The sequence below is a fragment of the Myripristis murdjan genome, chromosome 2 (assembly GCF_902150065.1).
Source record: "Myripristis murdjan chromosome 2, fMyrMur1.1, whole genome shotgun sequence".
Lineage (NCBI taxonomy): Eukaryota > Metazoa > Chordata > Actinopteri > Holocentriformes > Holocentridae > Myripristis > Myripristis murdjan.
In genome coordinates, this window is record NC_043981.1 from 6572171 (window position 1) to 6588524 (window position 16354).

General features: G+C 41.6%; 1 protein-coding gene across 3 annotated transcripts; it reads left to right on the forward strand.

The window, feature by feature from the left end:
* Positions 1 to 722: 722 nt before the first annotated feature.
* Positions 723 to 16227, forward strand: LOC115373367 (oxysterol-binding protein-related protein 11). 3 transcript variants are annotated; one of them, XM_030071718.1, is made up of 13 exons: positions 723 to 1165; positions 1551 to 1619; positions 1830 to 2005; positions 3349 to 3428; positions 4130 to 4318; positions 5346 to 5544; positions 7121 to 7269; positions 8087 to 8227; positions 9987 to 10446; positions 11598 to 11784; positions 12345 to 12527; positions 13099 to 13252; positions 14024 to 16227. In XM_030071718.1, exons 1-13 carry the CDS (start codon positions 1044 to 1046, stop codon positions 14078 to 14080), a joined length of 2166 nt encoding a protein of 721 aa, XP_029927578.1. In that variant the 5' UTR covers positions 723 to 1043; the 3' UTR covers positions 14081 to 16227. The 3 variants fall into 3 exon arrangements, with proteins under 3 accessions (XP_029927578.1, XP_029927583.1, XP_029927592.1); XM_030071723.1 differs by having other exon boundaries at positions 7124 to 7269; XM_030071732.1 differs by having other exon boundaries at positions 4175 to 4318.
* Positions 16228 to 16354: the final 127 nt, after the last annotated feature.

Here is a 16354-nt window from a genome sequence, read left to right on the forward strand (position 1 = left end):
TTCTGTCCGGGTAACTTCCAAGTTTTATACATGTACAATTCATTCATACATTCACTCGTTCATTAATTCATCTTCTTCTTTTTCTTGTTTGTGGTGAATATATGTTAAAAAAAAAAAAAAAACTTTATTGATCCCATATTACGAAAATTCTTGTGTCACAGCAGCAGAGTGGACTACACAAAATATACTAGGAAGAATAAGTATCTCCACAAAAATTATTAATCATAAGTAATAAAATAATCAAAGTGAATCATTACAAAAAAATACAAGAAAAAAAAGGAAACATCTATGCATACCCTATAATAGTAATAAAATATACTAAAATATATCTATAGACTATCAATAGACATTTTTATCTTTGAACCCTTGCATAGACGATAATGAAATATATCTGCAAAAAAAGCTATCGAATAGATAAAGTGATACCGTGAAAAACATCCAATGATAATTCGCTTTTTAAATATTTACAGAAAATAAATGTTTACTATGTATTCGTTTGTTACAACGTTACGCAATGTTTCAGAAACGCTCGCGCACAAGGCAAAAATAAAACCAACAACCACCCAAGTGTATGTGCGTGCTTTTATTTCTCTTGTTATGTTTATGTTTATATTTATTAAGAAAGAAAGAAAGAAAGAAAGAAAGAAAGAAAGAAAGAAAGAAATAAAGAAAGAGGATAAAACGGACGCACGCCCACTTTCTGACAACGCGGAAGTGAGCGCTCGTGAGCGGGTCACATGACTGGTTTCCTGCCGAAGCAGCAGGCTAGCTGGCTGTACTGCGCTCACAGCACCGGGGGAAACAATGGTTAGTCGCCTGTTAACTTAGCCAGTCAGCAGGTCACGGTGTGCGGGGAGAGGGCAGCGTCTCGACGAGCGATGGAGCGGCAGACCCGTGTGTAAGCCAGGCTCGCCGCGTCCCGCCCCGTCCGCTCAGCTTCACACTAGCAGGCTAACTTAGCTGACGTCCAGACCTCAGAGCTGTTTCTGCTTGCTAACGCTGCTAACGTTAGCGCGCTAGCCTCTGCTAGCCGAGTTCATGCCATGACTATGCAAGGGGAAACCACGGCTATACGGATTGCGGATAGCGAAGGCAAACTGGATGTATTTCCCCAGAGCAGGACGCCAAGCTCGGGGAGGGCAAGTGCCAAAAGCTGGCAGTACAGGTAGGAGGTTGCTTGACGAGCTGACTGGAGTACATTTCGCTAATATTAACGTTAGCTTGTTTACTGAGTCCAGGCGGATGTTGTTGGCTAGCCAGTTCCCAGCAGCACAGATGTGATAAACACAGCCTGTGTTTGGCAGTGTTTTCTACGTATGCTTTACTGGCCACTTGTACAATCGTGTGGGTGACAAATTCCCCATAATCCCTATAAATAGGATTTTCCCTTCAGCCCTTGTAATTTCTGTTTAATTGGCTGAGTTGAGAGGAGTGGTATGCTGTGATTGACATTTGCTTTTAAGGTTTGTTTGTTTTCGGGTGTGTGCTCTGTGCAGTCATTTTAACAAGGGCTTTCTCCACACACTTTGCTTGATCACTTCTCACTGCAGTGACCACATGGAGAACATTGATGGCTACTTAATGAAATACACGAATCTGGTCACGGGATGGCAATATAGGTGAGTTACCATCATGTGGAAAATGGATGGAAGTTGATATGTTATCACCTCAAAAATGTGTGGAATCCCCATCATGAGCATTATAAGGGCATGGAATGCTTTTGTCAACAGGCCACAGTGGGTAATATTGCAGTTGCCAAAGTGTTTGATAAAATACTTCTAAGCACCATGACAAATATTAATTGCTTCTCTCTGTCTGACCCAATGCAGGTTCTTTGTCTTAAATAATGAGGCGGGTCTGCTGGAATACTTTGTCAACGAGCAGTCACGGCCCCAGAAGCCCCGCGGCACGCTCCCCCTGGCAGGGGCCGTCATCTCTCCCAGCGATGAGGACTCCCACACCTTCACTGTCAACGCCATCAGCGGGGAGCAGTACAAGCTCAGGGGTGTGTACCTGTCCCAAACACATACACCGACTTTCATGTGTGCCAGTCTTGTTGAAGACTAATTCATACAAAGTTGTAGAGATGATAAGGATTTTGCAATATGATTATAATCAGTGTCAAGATACTGGATTTCTAAAATATTGATATTCATCATGATATGACTCATCTATGTAACATTACATGTGAACAAATCAGGCTTCATCCAAATTGTAATGTCAGGTATTATACCAAGAAAAGATGAAATTTTTCAGTTATTACTATTAAAATTTTATGCCTTATTTTGTTGGGTTTTTTGTTATTTTATAGATTAGTAAATAATCAATCGATTGAGAATATACTTGAAATTAAAATTATGCCGTCCTACAGTTTTGATGCACACATTTTGCAGTGTGTCTTCTGTATTCATTCAGCAGTGTTGTACCACTACAGCAAGGAAATTTGCACCACTGCAAGAGACAATGTGAAATTAAGTAAACATTTTAATTGTGTTTTAACCATTATCTGAAACTAAAAAAAAAGCATAGTCCAGTGTTTTAGAAGTAATGGGTATATTATGATTAAGAACAATTTTAGGGCTGGAACCTCAACTTGAATCAAAACTTAAGCCCAAACAGGGACAGATATGGGACATAGCCTATGTAGAATTGTCACTCAGAAGCACCGAAAATTACAAAGGAAACACTGCTGTGTGTTGAGGAGTTTAATTTATGTTCTGTGTTTGTTGAAAAACAATGACTGCAGTACTGTATTTGTATGCAATCTTAGGTTATTTTCATAACTGGCAGGTTCAGGTAGGCAAAGGCTGTGGAATGAGGAGATTAAAATGACTGTGCATCCACAGCAAATTCTTATTTTATTGGATCACTTAGAAAATTCTGTGGTGGCGTGGTGACTTCCACCGGCAGGCACCACTAAAGTATTTGATGGTTCAGTGGTTTGCTCAAGGGCACACAGTGGTGCTGTAATATCGTTCACTGTTTGCAGTTAGCATATGTCAGCATTCCAGATTTATTTATCCCTCAAGGAAGTGACTCAGATGTGGTGCCGGTCCATCACCCGGATCGTGTCATCTTTGCAGCTTTTGTCAGGCCTCGAAAGCCTGGCCCTGACGCTCTTGCCGCTCAAACCGGTCATCTCAACGTGACTTGTCTCCTTTTTTTTTTTTTTACTCCGAGTCCAAAGTCATCATCATCCATCAGGGCCCTATTGATCTGGATGTTTTCCATTATCTTCTACTGGGGAAGGGATCGCATCAAAAGATCAATGCTGAAGAAGATCAGCCTGCATGAGCAATAATGAGCTTTTGTTGTTGTTGCTGTTTTTATTTTATGTGTGTCTCTCAGCCACCGATGCCAAAGAGAGGCAGCACTGGGTGAGCAGACTGCAGATCTGCACGCAGCACCACACTGAGGCCATGGGAAAGGTAAGACGATGTGCTTGCCGTCCATGTGCACTGTTTTGTGCAGTGTTGTTGAAACGATCACGTTTGACCATGCATTTTTCTCACACTCTCTCACTGCTTTTGCCTGTTACTCTCTATTGTTGCTACTCACACATATGCAAAGATCATGTTTGCATGAGTACAGATGCTACAGGCTGGATTTTAGGCGAGTGTTTAGAAATATGAGAGTAAACTGCCTACAAGTTGGATGCCAAAATAAAGTCAATCATAGATGTAAACACATAGCAGAGGCCCACACTCAGAATGACTTATCAGCTTTGCATAGTCAGCACTACATGGATTGGTAAGTATTATATACAAGCTGTAATACCCTTAATGGCATTCTTTACTATATATACTTTACTGTCTAGTACACCAGTGAGACTGCTAGGTACAAGACCCATCTCTTGGTTATTATTGCTGTTATATGTTGGACTTTGTGTGTAAAAATCACATCTGTAAGTAACACAGTTAATGTTATCCAGCCACATAGCGGATGTGAGTTTCATGGTCTTCAGTTTCACGTCTTCTTCTGAACATGTCAAAGGAGAAAGCGGCTGAACAGCGCAAATCCTGTTGAGCTGTAAATCATTAATGTTTACGTGAACCCGTATCAGGTTTTGTCCTGCCTGAATGCAAAGTAATCCATACTATTGACAAGCATGTTGCTCTACCATGTGCAGAGTAATCCCCCACCCAAGTCACGCAGCTACTCCATGGTGTCTCAGGGCAGCGGCAGCTCCCCCATGTCTCAGCGCCGGGCCAGCCAGTACACCACCTCCATTTTTGGCCTGTCGCAGGTCCACAAGGGATCCTCACTCTATTCCAGCAAGAGGTCGCTGCTCCCAGACCACCTGCTGGACGCCAGAGAGGTACAGGCAGCATGTCAGGGGTTTGATTTGTGAATATGTTGTCAGAAACATGCATTTTTCTTAGAATCAGGTGTGTTACTCTGTCATGGCAGTTAACACCTCCTTTCACATCGTCTTTTTGTCAGGACATATTTCATAATAGTAATTTGGTTAATAATATCCGTCCATACCTTTACTCTGCATTTCACTTGTACTCATTTTCATGATACAAACTGTCCACAAGAGGGTGCCATTGTCTTTTCCTTACCATTTCTAGCTGCAGCAGTCCAGTTCAGAGCACCTGATTTAGTACCATGCTTTTGGATTATTCATCTAGGCACTCTCTGTGGATTCTGTTTACCTCTTGCAATTTGGATACAGCACAGCTGAGTCTGCACTCAAACTTCAAAAGAAGAGTTTTATTTTTTGTTTCCCTCATTTGACACAGATCTACATGGAGTCTTGTGTTTTAATTCTGATGTTAACCATACGGATATGTGGCAGAAAATAATCTTGTGGCATGCATCTACATAAATTGACATTATTTGAAAGCTATACTTATTGGCAGCATTAACGCACAACTAAGTAAGTCTGATGTCTGTCACCAAAGACAGATGTAGGAATTTTGACATCCACAGTAGATTGCGTGAGCCTTTGTTAGCAAGGAGGACAGTGGGACACAGCATTGGAAAGAAAGTAAAATATCGACCTTGACTGCTTTTTTATTTGATGATTAGTCAAAATTCAAAAGCAAACCCTATGACGAAAATGCGTTTTGGAAAGAAGTGGGGAGAAGCATAGGTCTAAAACCAAATGTGATGTCTTTTTGTTGTTGTTGCTCGCAGTGACGTCGGGATTTATCAGACATGGCTCACATCCTAGAACTGATATGAATAGGCACCCAAAGAAAGGCATGAGCAGCAATTCACAATTGAGCATGAACGCCTGTAGTGCGACTGTAACTTAAAAGAATTTCTAGGGCACACTGGCAATAATCACAGCACCCTTTTGTCCTTCACACGTACCCCCCACCCACTCCAACTTCAAGATGATGACCCAAGCGCAGGGCCAGCACAGAGACCTGATCCAGAGCATCGAGGGCCTGCCTGCGGCCCCCGGCCTCTCCCCCCTCGACCAGGACTTGCTGATGCTCAAGGCCACTTCCATGGCCACCATGAACTGCCTCACTGACTGCCTGCACATCCTGCACCTGCAGCAGGTGGCCAGGCAGACAGGCTCTCTCGGAGGTTAGTGGACGGTAGAAGTGTTTGTTTGCCTCTGTGTGTGTGTGTGTGTGTGTGTGTGTGTGTGTGTGTGTGTGTACTTGCACGTTGAGGACTTGGAGGAGCAGCTGATGTTTCCATAGCAGCAAATTAGCTGGTGCTTCTCAAGAACAGTATTAGCTTTTATAATAAAATGCCGGTGTCTATGTGCCAGAAATTTTGAAAAACCAATAGGCCTTCACAACTTACTCCACATTGTGAAAATGCTGTGACTCGTGTAGGCTTTTAAACACTTTTATGTACTGTTTTTGAGTTATTGTGGTTATACTTTTCAATCCAGATTAAAAATAGGAATGTGAAAACCTCTTTTCTGACCCCAGAGTGAGTGTCAACACACAGTGGCAATTAAAACAAAAGTGAAAAGAAGCGGGGTTGACCGTTGCCCTGGGGTGTGTCTGAAGTCTAGCATGTGAGAATTTTTTGGCCTTTGGTCCACTATTGTGACACCTCCTACACCATGTGTAGGAGGTATCTTACTGTTGATTTATTTACCCGTCCTCCACCATCACCTGGAGACATTGAGCTACATTGTGAAAGAAAGCCTGTGCTGATTGGTTGGGGTCAAACGTGTCATGTGGGCCCTCTCTCTCAGCCAAGACATGGACTTTGTCACTTTGAACACCTGATCTGACATGGTGACCATTGTCATAGACACAAATATTGTCAACAGAGATTTCTTTGACCTTGTTTTCTGTGTTACCTGCTTGTGCTCTCTAGGTGACATGAATCATCTGTTCACTCGACTCCAGTCCTTTTTACAAATCATGGTCTTGCATGTGCAGGCCTGTACCCAAACTAGACGGACGATTTGCACTGGACGGACGGTGGAATTATTCTGCATTATTTATAGGGAACCGTACCTATTCTTACCACCTGTCTCGTTTGTAATAAGATCTCATATTGCTAAAATGTCCTTTCGGTAACACCATCAGGACAGCGTGTAGAACTAATTTGTCTTTACATTGAGCGGCATTGACATATAGTGTTAATGAGTACTCAAAGTGAAATCTTTGCCCGGCTGATACTTTGACACTCTCTATGCAGGATGATTTCAAATGGGAAAATTGCCAGCTAATGCCCCACTTTAACACAGAAGATCTCATTACACTATGTATATTTCATTAGGCCAGACTCACCCCAACAGCCAATCAGATTAAGTTGTCAGGTGACGTGCGAAGCTAATTTGAATGAGACCCGCCCACTCCACAGCATACATAAAAAGATTTGCATTCTGCACAGAAGGGGTTTATCCAATCAGAGGGCGAGGATGTTTCCTGTCGGCGGGGCCAAAGTATCCTGATACTCCCCTCATCGCAGGAGTTGGGTTACACTCTTTTGGTCTCGGCCAGCTGTCTAGGGAAAAGCCATCTGTCCAGTCAGCAGCCAAGCAGTGGTGGGGTGGGGTGCGGTGAACGGTTGGCTGGTGTGTGTGTGGTGTATGTGTAGGTGCAGCCGTAAATGTTTGGGGGCCTTGAGAGGGGGGGGGCAGTAACCATGAGTACCTCTGAAGCTGCCGCTGTTTCGTGCTCCACCTCCACAGCAGGACCCAACATCGAGTGGCTGGAGCCCAAGCTGCCCGACATCCTGAAGAACGGCAGCAGCTCTCTGACCAGCTTCACAACAGGGGAAGGCACGCTGGAGGGCAACCGCCTGGAGTTCAGCACCCCTGAGTCCTCCAGCTTCTCTGGGGTAAGAACAAGGGTGACACCCCCCCCTCCAGCTCAGATGGGTGTTCTGGTCGTAGTTCAACTGATGCCCCTTTGGTGGTTTTATTATTGGTACCTACCTGTGGTTTATCGTGGAATTTATATGACCTGAGTCAAGTTTCTTCATAGGGATGCACTGGATCCACATGTTCAGGATCTTAAAAGACAGTCTTGAAAAAACAATTCTTATTTCAGTGACGGTTAATCATTCTACTCGTTTACTTCTTGGCCTCTGGATCCAACTGCGGGTCCAGAGCCGGATCTGATTCACAGATCACAGAAGTAAAGTTATCAAATGAATAGAATGATTACATGTTATTGAAATAAGTGTTTATTGTTTTTTGAAATAAAATTCCATTTTGTGGTATAATGCCAACAGCAAGCTTGTGTTTGTTGTTTCCATCTCACCAGTTTGGTCTCTGTCAGCGCACAAAGCTCTGTCAATTCAATAAGTCCACAGACAAGATCCAGATATGGGTGTGGTTTCAGCATGGTTTTCCCCCAGGACCCCAACAGATTTGTAACAACTGAAAATGTCTCATTTCTGCCGGACTCAAATCAAAATCTGGATTCGGTGCAGCTATATTTATTTACTCTGCTGCTTTCATGTTCAGCCAACCAACCATTCTGCAATCATTATTTTTAACTGTGAAAATTGGTCCAGCAGTTCTGCTGTTTTACTAATTTTATAGCTGCTTTGAACACTAACACAATAACATAAACAAAAGCTCTTCAGTCTTTCAAAGAGGTCATTTAATTAATCACATTGGCCTGGTCCTCCCCTCCCTTCTCCCAATCAGGAACAAGAGGACGTAGATCCAGAGGACGAGGCGGAGGACTCCTTCACAGACAAGGAGGACGACCTGGGTGCGGTGGAGGAAGAGCGGAGTGTCATCCTACACCTGCTGTCCCAGCTTAAGCTGGGCATGGACCTCACGCGGGTAGGTCGAGTTCCACGCATTGCCAAGGTAGCAAAACAACCTGAGTGACCCCTCCCCACCTCCTGTTCCCTCCCACTTCACCTTCCTAGGTGTTTGATGAGGTTCTCCATATCACACAAGATGGAGATAGTGTATTTGTTTTGCATCATGGTAAAACAGACTGTAGTAGTTTCACCCAAACTACCTAATTCATCAAAGATAACATTATGACCGTCTTGATGGTTCCCGTACTTTATTGGTTGCCAAGTCTCACAGTAACCAGGGAGCTAGTTAGTAATCTTTTTTCTGCTTCCTCCTGCTTTTTATTTATATTTTTGTACACTACTATAAAATGCTCTAGTCAGTATACATGCATTGGTAGACTTGGTATAAAAGTCATAATGCCCTTGAGGACTTTTTTAACTGGTATAGGTATTTTGATGCTGCTAAAGGTATTAATGTTACACAGCCATATTTATGGGAACAAACTCCTAAATATTTCACTGACAGATGTTTTCAGACATTGTCCCTTTAAGGCAGCATATTTGACAACTGACCTTTGAATCAGTCCACACAGCAGGAAGGATAAAGTTGTTATTATTTCCTACACATACAAAATAAATAACAGAAATTTTATGTAGTTATGGGCTAGTATAATTTCTCATAGTGTGCTGTACATATCTACAATTGAAATCAAGACAAATGCATCAAATCTAATCAATAAATTAATGACTTGAAAAACTTTTCTAAATGGGTGAATGTCTAGTAACCCTGGAAGAAGAAAATGGGCCAAAAAGTAAACAATGCTGGCACTTTCCTTTTTAATGAACTCCTTGGATTGGGGATCATTTGCTTGGTGCCTTTTTAAGTCTGACAGTTTTAGTCCAATTTGAGCCGATAGACTGATTTGTAATGACCTTACAGGGCAAATTAATCACTTCTGTTTCTAGCCTTTTAATTACTAGTCCTGGAAACACACAACGCAAACACCAAGCTCAGAGACGAGGCTCAATACTCAGTGCTGAAGGCCTGGATAGACATTCTATCTTCCAGTGTCAGTTTGTGCGAGTGCTTGGATATCCTCTTCTTGGGTTTCTGTTTGATTTATTGGAGTTACCTGGCGAATTCTCTGACTTATCCCTTGGTGGAGATCTAGAGGACGTGATGACCCTGGGGTCATGTGCAGTGTTCAGTTGCCACCTGCTCTATTTACTGATGGCAAAACATGGAATAGAGCACTCAAAATAGAGTAGGTAAGAACAGGGCTGCACAGTTGTTGATAAAATGGCAACTCTGCTTATTTATCAGGATGTTGTCATCATGATTAATAAAAGTCTTCCATTTTTCCTGTATCTTGTGTTAATATAGTTTTCATTCAACCATTTTGGATGGATTAATGGAATAAAATCTGACAGTATTTTTAAATGCAAACAGTAATATCACAGCTCAGTTATACACAACTGATCATGACAAAATATTTATAGAATGTTCAAGTGAGATAACTTACTGTCTTGTCATTCAGCAGCAAATGTGTTGTGTTGTAGTGCACAAGGTGCATGTGTTCTGATAGACTGATAGACTTTAAACCCTAATGGTGCATTTTATTTTGCCAATTTTTGGCAGCTCTCTAATGTTTTTGTTTTGTGATGAATCACAACAGTGAAGCAGGATCTGTCAGTGTAATTTCAGCCCAAGAACAATTTTCGAAAAGTAGTTTCAGTATATTCCAAGTATGGTGATCAAAGTTTTCGATATTGTTTTTCGTTTACCCTATTGCCAGGTGGTCCTTCCTACCTTCATCCTAGAGAAGCGTTCTCTGTTGGAGATGTACGCTGACTTCATGTCCCACCCGGACATCTTCGTGGCCATCACTGATGGCAGCAGCCCAGAGGACCGCATGGTGCGTTTTGTGGAGTACTACCTCACCTCTTTCCATGAGGGCCGCAAAGGGGCCATCGCCAAGAAGCCCTACAACCCCATTATCGGTGAGACCTTCCACTGCTCCTGGAGGGTACCCAAGAGACCAGAAGCCTCCAAGGAGCCCACACAGGGGAGCCCCACCCGAGCCGCTCCCCAGGACTGCTACCAAGTGCGCTTTGTGGCGGAGCAGGTGTCCCACCACCCACCTGTGTCCGGCTTCTACGCTGAATGCCAGGAGAGGCGGATGTGTGTGAACACACACGTGTGGACCAAGAGCAAGTTCATGGGAATGTCCATAGGAGTATCTATGGTAGGGGAAGGTAAGACGAGATGGGTTTTATGTTGGCATGTTGTTTAACAATGAGCACAATTGTTTGTTTGCTGTTTGCACATTTGTTTCTGTTTGTTCACCTGTTTGTAAAAATTGTTGCAGGGGCATTAAAGCTGCATGATTTCTGACCGCTTGAGGGTTTGAGAGCTCAAACTCCATTTGTAAACAAATAGTCAATTCCACTTCCAGGTTAACAGCAACTTGAAATTTAAGGTGAAACATTGTGGTTTTGGGATGGAGATAAGAGATAAATTTCACTCTGACAAGACTCTTCTTGGATTACTTGAAGCGGCGAGGGGGTGAAGTGGAGGACAGAGAAGGAACTCTTTAGGGCGGATACAGAATTTAAGAAAGCTCAAACAAGGAAATAACAACACGGTGGCTGTAATTTGTGTTGAGCAAAGAAGACCTTCAATGACAACTCTCAGATTGCAGTTGGTTATTTTCACTGTAAAAAAATGCATGTAAAATTGCATAATATATATTTTATCAAACTGTGACCTCTGCCACAGTAGACGCAAATATGCTAGTTAATTTGAGGAGGTTCAACAGACATTTCTTTTTTTTTTTTTTTTTTTTTTTTTTTTGTGAGGTTAAACAAGACAAGTGACATCATGTAGTGGACATAATCACAAACAAGCAAATAACAGAGCGAAAACACAACAGTACGAAACAAGGAACGAGACAGCAGAGAAGGAGAAAAATAATTTTTTAAAAAAGTAGCATTGAGTAAGTAGCAGTTGTAATAATAATCATATTCATATAAAATTAATAATAGGCCTCAACAGACATTTCTAATGAAGAGGTACTGTATAAATGCAAATTACTTACGGTATTTTTTTGTAATTCAGCACCTTCATCCAGCATGCATATGCCTGATAAAGGTCCCTGCCTGAAGCACCTCATTCATTGTGTTAATAAAATCTAGACGTTTTGCAAGTTACAGTAGTGTGCAGGACTACCTCCCCTCTTCATTTTGTTAATTTTTGCCCCTATGTGCCTGTGTAACGACAGCTCGTGTGTGGATAAGTTGGTCTTTTGCTTTTTACATGCTATGCGGCAATAAAAGTCTTTCTGGTAATTGTCATATATGCCTTGGGAGAGCCACCCCCTCGCTAATACATTCATCTCTCTGTCCAGGCTGCCTGTGTCTGCTGGAGCACGATGAAGAATATGTTTTCACGCTGCCCTGTGCGTACGCCCGCTCCATCCTCACTGTGCCCTGGGTGGAACTCGGCGGCAAGGTGAACGTCACCTGCGCCAAGACGGGCTACTCGGCAGTCATCACTTTCCAAACCAAGCCTTTCTATGGTGGCAAGCTACACAAGTGAGTCTCCCCTGCAGCACCGAATGACATCATTAACTCTTGCCCAGTTTTTTCTCCATTGTCATTAATGCAGTGTATAGTCTAAATTCCTCAATATATTTATCACAGTCTGAGGCTACAATTTCTTCTACTACTCATAAACTCATGTTGAAGAGTACATTTTAATACTGTTTTCCTAACATGACTTTTTCATACAGCTGAATGTAGAGTTTAATGGAAACTGGTGGCAGTAAAGAGGCAAAACAAAACCAAGTGAGAGACAAAAATGCTCCTCTTTTACAATAGGACTTTAGTGTGGTCTTACTGTCAGAATTACAAGGGAACAAGAGAAGTCCTAAGTGACAAGATGAGTGGCAAGATAATATGCACTTAAATGTTTGAAGCCAACATGTGAGGAGGTGCTTAATGTATTCAGCCAGTATTGACCGTGTGTGGAATTTCTTACAAGCAATAGCACAAATGAAAGCATCTTTCTACTCGGCCGGTAAGCAGCTTAATTGAATTATATGTAATCCAACATTTCAGTGTATTTTTACCATGTATTTCCTGCCTAAATGTAGGGTGACAGCAGAGGTGAAGCACAACACCACCAACGCAGTGGTGTGCCGTGTGCAGGGGGAGTGGAACGGCACTCTGGAGTTCAGCTACACCAGCGGAGAGACGAGGGTGGTCGACGTCACCAAGCTGCCTGTCACCAGGAAGCATGTACGGCCGATTGACAAGCAAGGACCCACCGAATCCAGGTCAGAAAGTAAAAGGAACCCAGGATGTATTGGCATTGAGAAGCATCCCAGAGCAGTACAGTTGATGTGCACTCACCAGGGATGCAATTTTCTGTGTTCCATAGTAAAAGTATTTACAGAGATGCTAGTCCTTGTAACTTTATCATAATTTCTGTGGTGTTCACAGCAGGCAAGAACATGTAAAAAATGTGAATGCACAATAGCCAATAACTGTGGTATGCTTTCAATTCATTTTTATGTTATAATTGGATTTCCACGCATGAGTACCCTCTGGCTATCAGATGTCAGCACTTGTCTCTTCCCATTAATTAGTTATGTTCCATTAGTTATGTTCTTCCTCCTAGTGAATCACATCACAGTTTATTTGGAGGAAGGAAGGAAATGGATTTTGATTGAAATTATCTAACTACTCCAAAGTACTAAACACTGTAGTGCAAATAAATCGCTTGATGTGAACACACCTGAATATGAAGAATACCTACAGTTACATACCTTTTATTCATCAACCACTTTTGAATCTTTCTCTCTTATGAGTTGCTTATTGAGTTTTTTTTTTTTTTTAACTTTTCAGGCGCCTTTGGCAGCACGTGACGGAGTCGTTACGCCAGAAGGACATTGACAAGGCCACGGAGCACAAGAGGATCCTGGAGGAGAGGCAGAGGACAGAGGAGAGGCACCGCATTGAGACAGAAACCCCATGGAGGACCAGATACTTTGAAAGCGAGGTGAGCAGGACACCCACTACAGGGGTTCAGCTAAAGTTTGGCCATCGTATACCTCCTGCTGTTGACCAGGCACCGTCACTGCTTCTTTCCATGCTGGGGGAGACAATCAACAGCATTTTTATATTTAAATTAGAGCTTTAAGTCCTAGCAGTCACAAACGGTGATGAATTAAATATCAGGTTGGAATGCATTTCCAAGGAGAAATTGGTGCTCAAGATATATACCTATGTAGATATATATATATGTTTTCCTACCCTTTCAAGAGAGTACTACTTTGGAAATAGGTTTTGAAATTTTTGTGTTACCTATGAGGTTATTAATGGATTTTCCTCTGAACTTTTTTTAATTGGAAAAATTAGAAATTACAATAAATAAATAAATACAGCTGTGTGCCCTGAAGAGGCAAACTTTCAAATATCCATGAATCAAATCATTTGAACTTTATCCCCCCTAAAAAACCTCTCCAGCCTTCTGGATGCTCAGCAAATGGGATTTGGTTGGGTAGTGGCTGGAGGCTGAAGTGTTGCTGAAGTGTTGGCACCAAACGTTATCATCATGTTTCATGTCTCCTTCTGCTTTTTTTCTGCTTTCAAGCAAGAAAACTTTTTTTAACGTTTCAATTCCTTGTTTACGCATGCATCTCGTCCATCACACCCATTGAAGAACCTGAATAAACACGTCTGAATGTTTTGAGGCTGCGTCAGAAGCCTCAAATAACAATAATTAATAAGTTGTCTTTTTTTTTTCTCCCTCCCTTCTTTGTCTTTGCAGGGCGATGGCTGGGTGTACCACAAACCACTGTGGAAAAACTCTGCCTTCAAGTCCTAGTCTCAGTCAGTATGATGGACGCTGGGAACGACTCTGTTAGGATGTGTGTGCGTGTGTGTGTGTGTGTGTAAATACATGGGTGAGTGTTGAAATGAAAGCATGAACTTGAACTGACATAGAGAGGAATGCAACAGGGGCAGAAAGAAATCGCTCACAGCGTACCCTAAGTCTTGACGAGCTTTTGTACTTAAGATCACTTTTGTATAATCCCATGTCGATGAAGACATATTCTTGTACAGGCAAAGGTACTCTATTTACACAGCCTTAAGACTGTCTGATGAATGATGCTCTTATCGTTGGTTGTGCTTATCAATCTGGAGGTGGAGGGTTTTCATTGTCGTTTGTTTTACTGTGATATCATACTTTGGAAAACAACTCGGATTTTACTCTAAAATCAGTTATCCAATATTTTTAAAGATAAATAAATATAAACATACTCTGATGAAATAATTGGTAATGTGAAATCAAGGCATACTGTTGATGGCAAATTAAATTAGTTGTTTTTGAGGACAGAATTATATTTGTTTGTGCAGCATTTTTCCAAATGGGATATATAGAATTTTGCAATGAAACTTTTGATTTTAAATGTTGCTGTTAGTGATCTTCACATTGGGGTGTTAATTTTTTTTCTTTTTCTTTCTTTCTTTTTTTTTTTTAACCCCCCACAACCAATTCTAGTACTAAAAGACGTCCCCATATTGTCACTGAGAATGTTCACATGCACACCAATAAAAAACCATCCTGGTTTACAGCATCTGGTGACATTTTACATACACGCAAAAATACAAAAAATAGAATTCTAAAGTGTTTCACTCAAAACATTGAACAGAACAGAAATCTGAAATGCTTATTGTGATTTTAACCACGATCAGATTGAGACTTCGATAGATCATTGCCTTAATGGATTTAAGATTTGTTATTTTGTGTGCATGTCAGTGTAATCACTGATATATGAGGATGAGCAAACTGGTTCTAAATTTAGACTTAATTCATATCCTAATTTTCCCAATTTGTTTGATGATTTTGCGGTGAATGGAAGAATTCTTGCATGCATGATAAAGTCTCTCATCACACTGATTGCGGCAAATATAATACTCCTGCGTCTGAATTACATGCATTTCTACGTGTCTGTGGTAAAAGCTTTTAACCAAATTTGCCTGTCTTCTAATGCAAATAAATGTGTTGTTTTCTCAAGAGGGAATCCCGGGAAACGGGTGGCTGCAACGTCCCAGAACAGACGGCACCACTCCTTTTCAAAAAGAAACGTTTTCTGAAGAAATGAGCTCAAGGAGGTTTGCTGGAGTCTGTTCTGGGGAATCGCTGCCCTGCCCTTCCCTGTGACATTTCCCTTTGGGAGCCAAGTGTGTTGGCAAGAACCCCCTGTCCTGAGATAAAGCGATATAGCGCGCGACCACACCCTAAAGCTACTTGAAGAAACGTATTCTTTTCTTTGAATGTGTGTTCATCCCCTTATCTTGCGCTCTTATTTTCAGAGCAACGCCACTTTTGTATCGAAAAATTTAAATTTCGTTTTCCGTTAAAGTTTGTTGGTTTCTTTCCCCTTTGGAAGTAATTCCAGCACTGTCAAGAGATCAACCTTTTTTTCCCGCCCCAAGCAGAATTTTAGCCTCATATTCTCAAAGTATCCCACTGTCTCCTTAGTAGGAACCAGTTCCTACTTTATCAAGTACAGAAAGAGGACCTGTGTGAGCATGGGATGCATGGAAATACACTTTTCCATTGATAAGCTACTCCCTCTACGTCTTGGTGCCTTATGCAACTCTTCCTGTGTGTGTCTTCCAGCTAAGGAGCACAGCATTTTCAGCAGTTGGTTACATGACTGATGCAATAGCATATTATATGTACATATTATGTGTGGGTGTGTGTGTGCGTGGGTGTGTTTGTTATTTATGTTGGAACTTTATTTCCTTTGTAGTATCAAGACTTGGCTATGACCCCAGTACTTGATGTTGGGAGAACTCTACAGAGCATTTGTTTGATTTATGCTTAGATGTTTTCTTGGTTTTGAAATCTTCTGGTTGTCTCGCTGACCTATGAAATGCACTGACATTGAAGGAAACCTGATGCTCCTTGTAGAGATATTGATATGTGTGATAATGATCAAATAAAAATACCTATCAATTGTATGCTGTTATGCCTGTGTTTTTCAACAGGGGAAAAAATCCAGTCCTCATTACATCATTCCAAGTTGGATTAAAGTAAAAAAAAAAAAAGGTAGCTTTACAAACAGCAAACAGCTAAAAATACAAGGCA

Excerpts from the sequence above, each read along its gene's own strand:
- LOC115373367 (XM_030071718.1), top strand. The coding sequence starts at position 1,044 with ATGACTATGCAAGGGGAAACCACGGCTATACGGATTGCGGATAGCGAA. Across the intron at positions 3,429-4,129 it reads ACACTGAGGCCATGGGAAAG|AGTAATCCCCCACCCAAGTC; the intron begins GTAAGACGATGT and ends TACCATGTGCAG. Across the intron at positions 4,319-5,345 it reads ACCTGCTGGACGCCAGAGAG|ATGATGACCCAAGCGCAGGG; the intron begins GTACAGGCAGCA and ends TCCAACTTCAAG.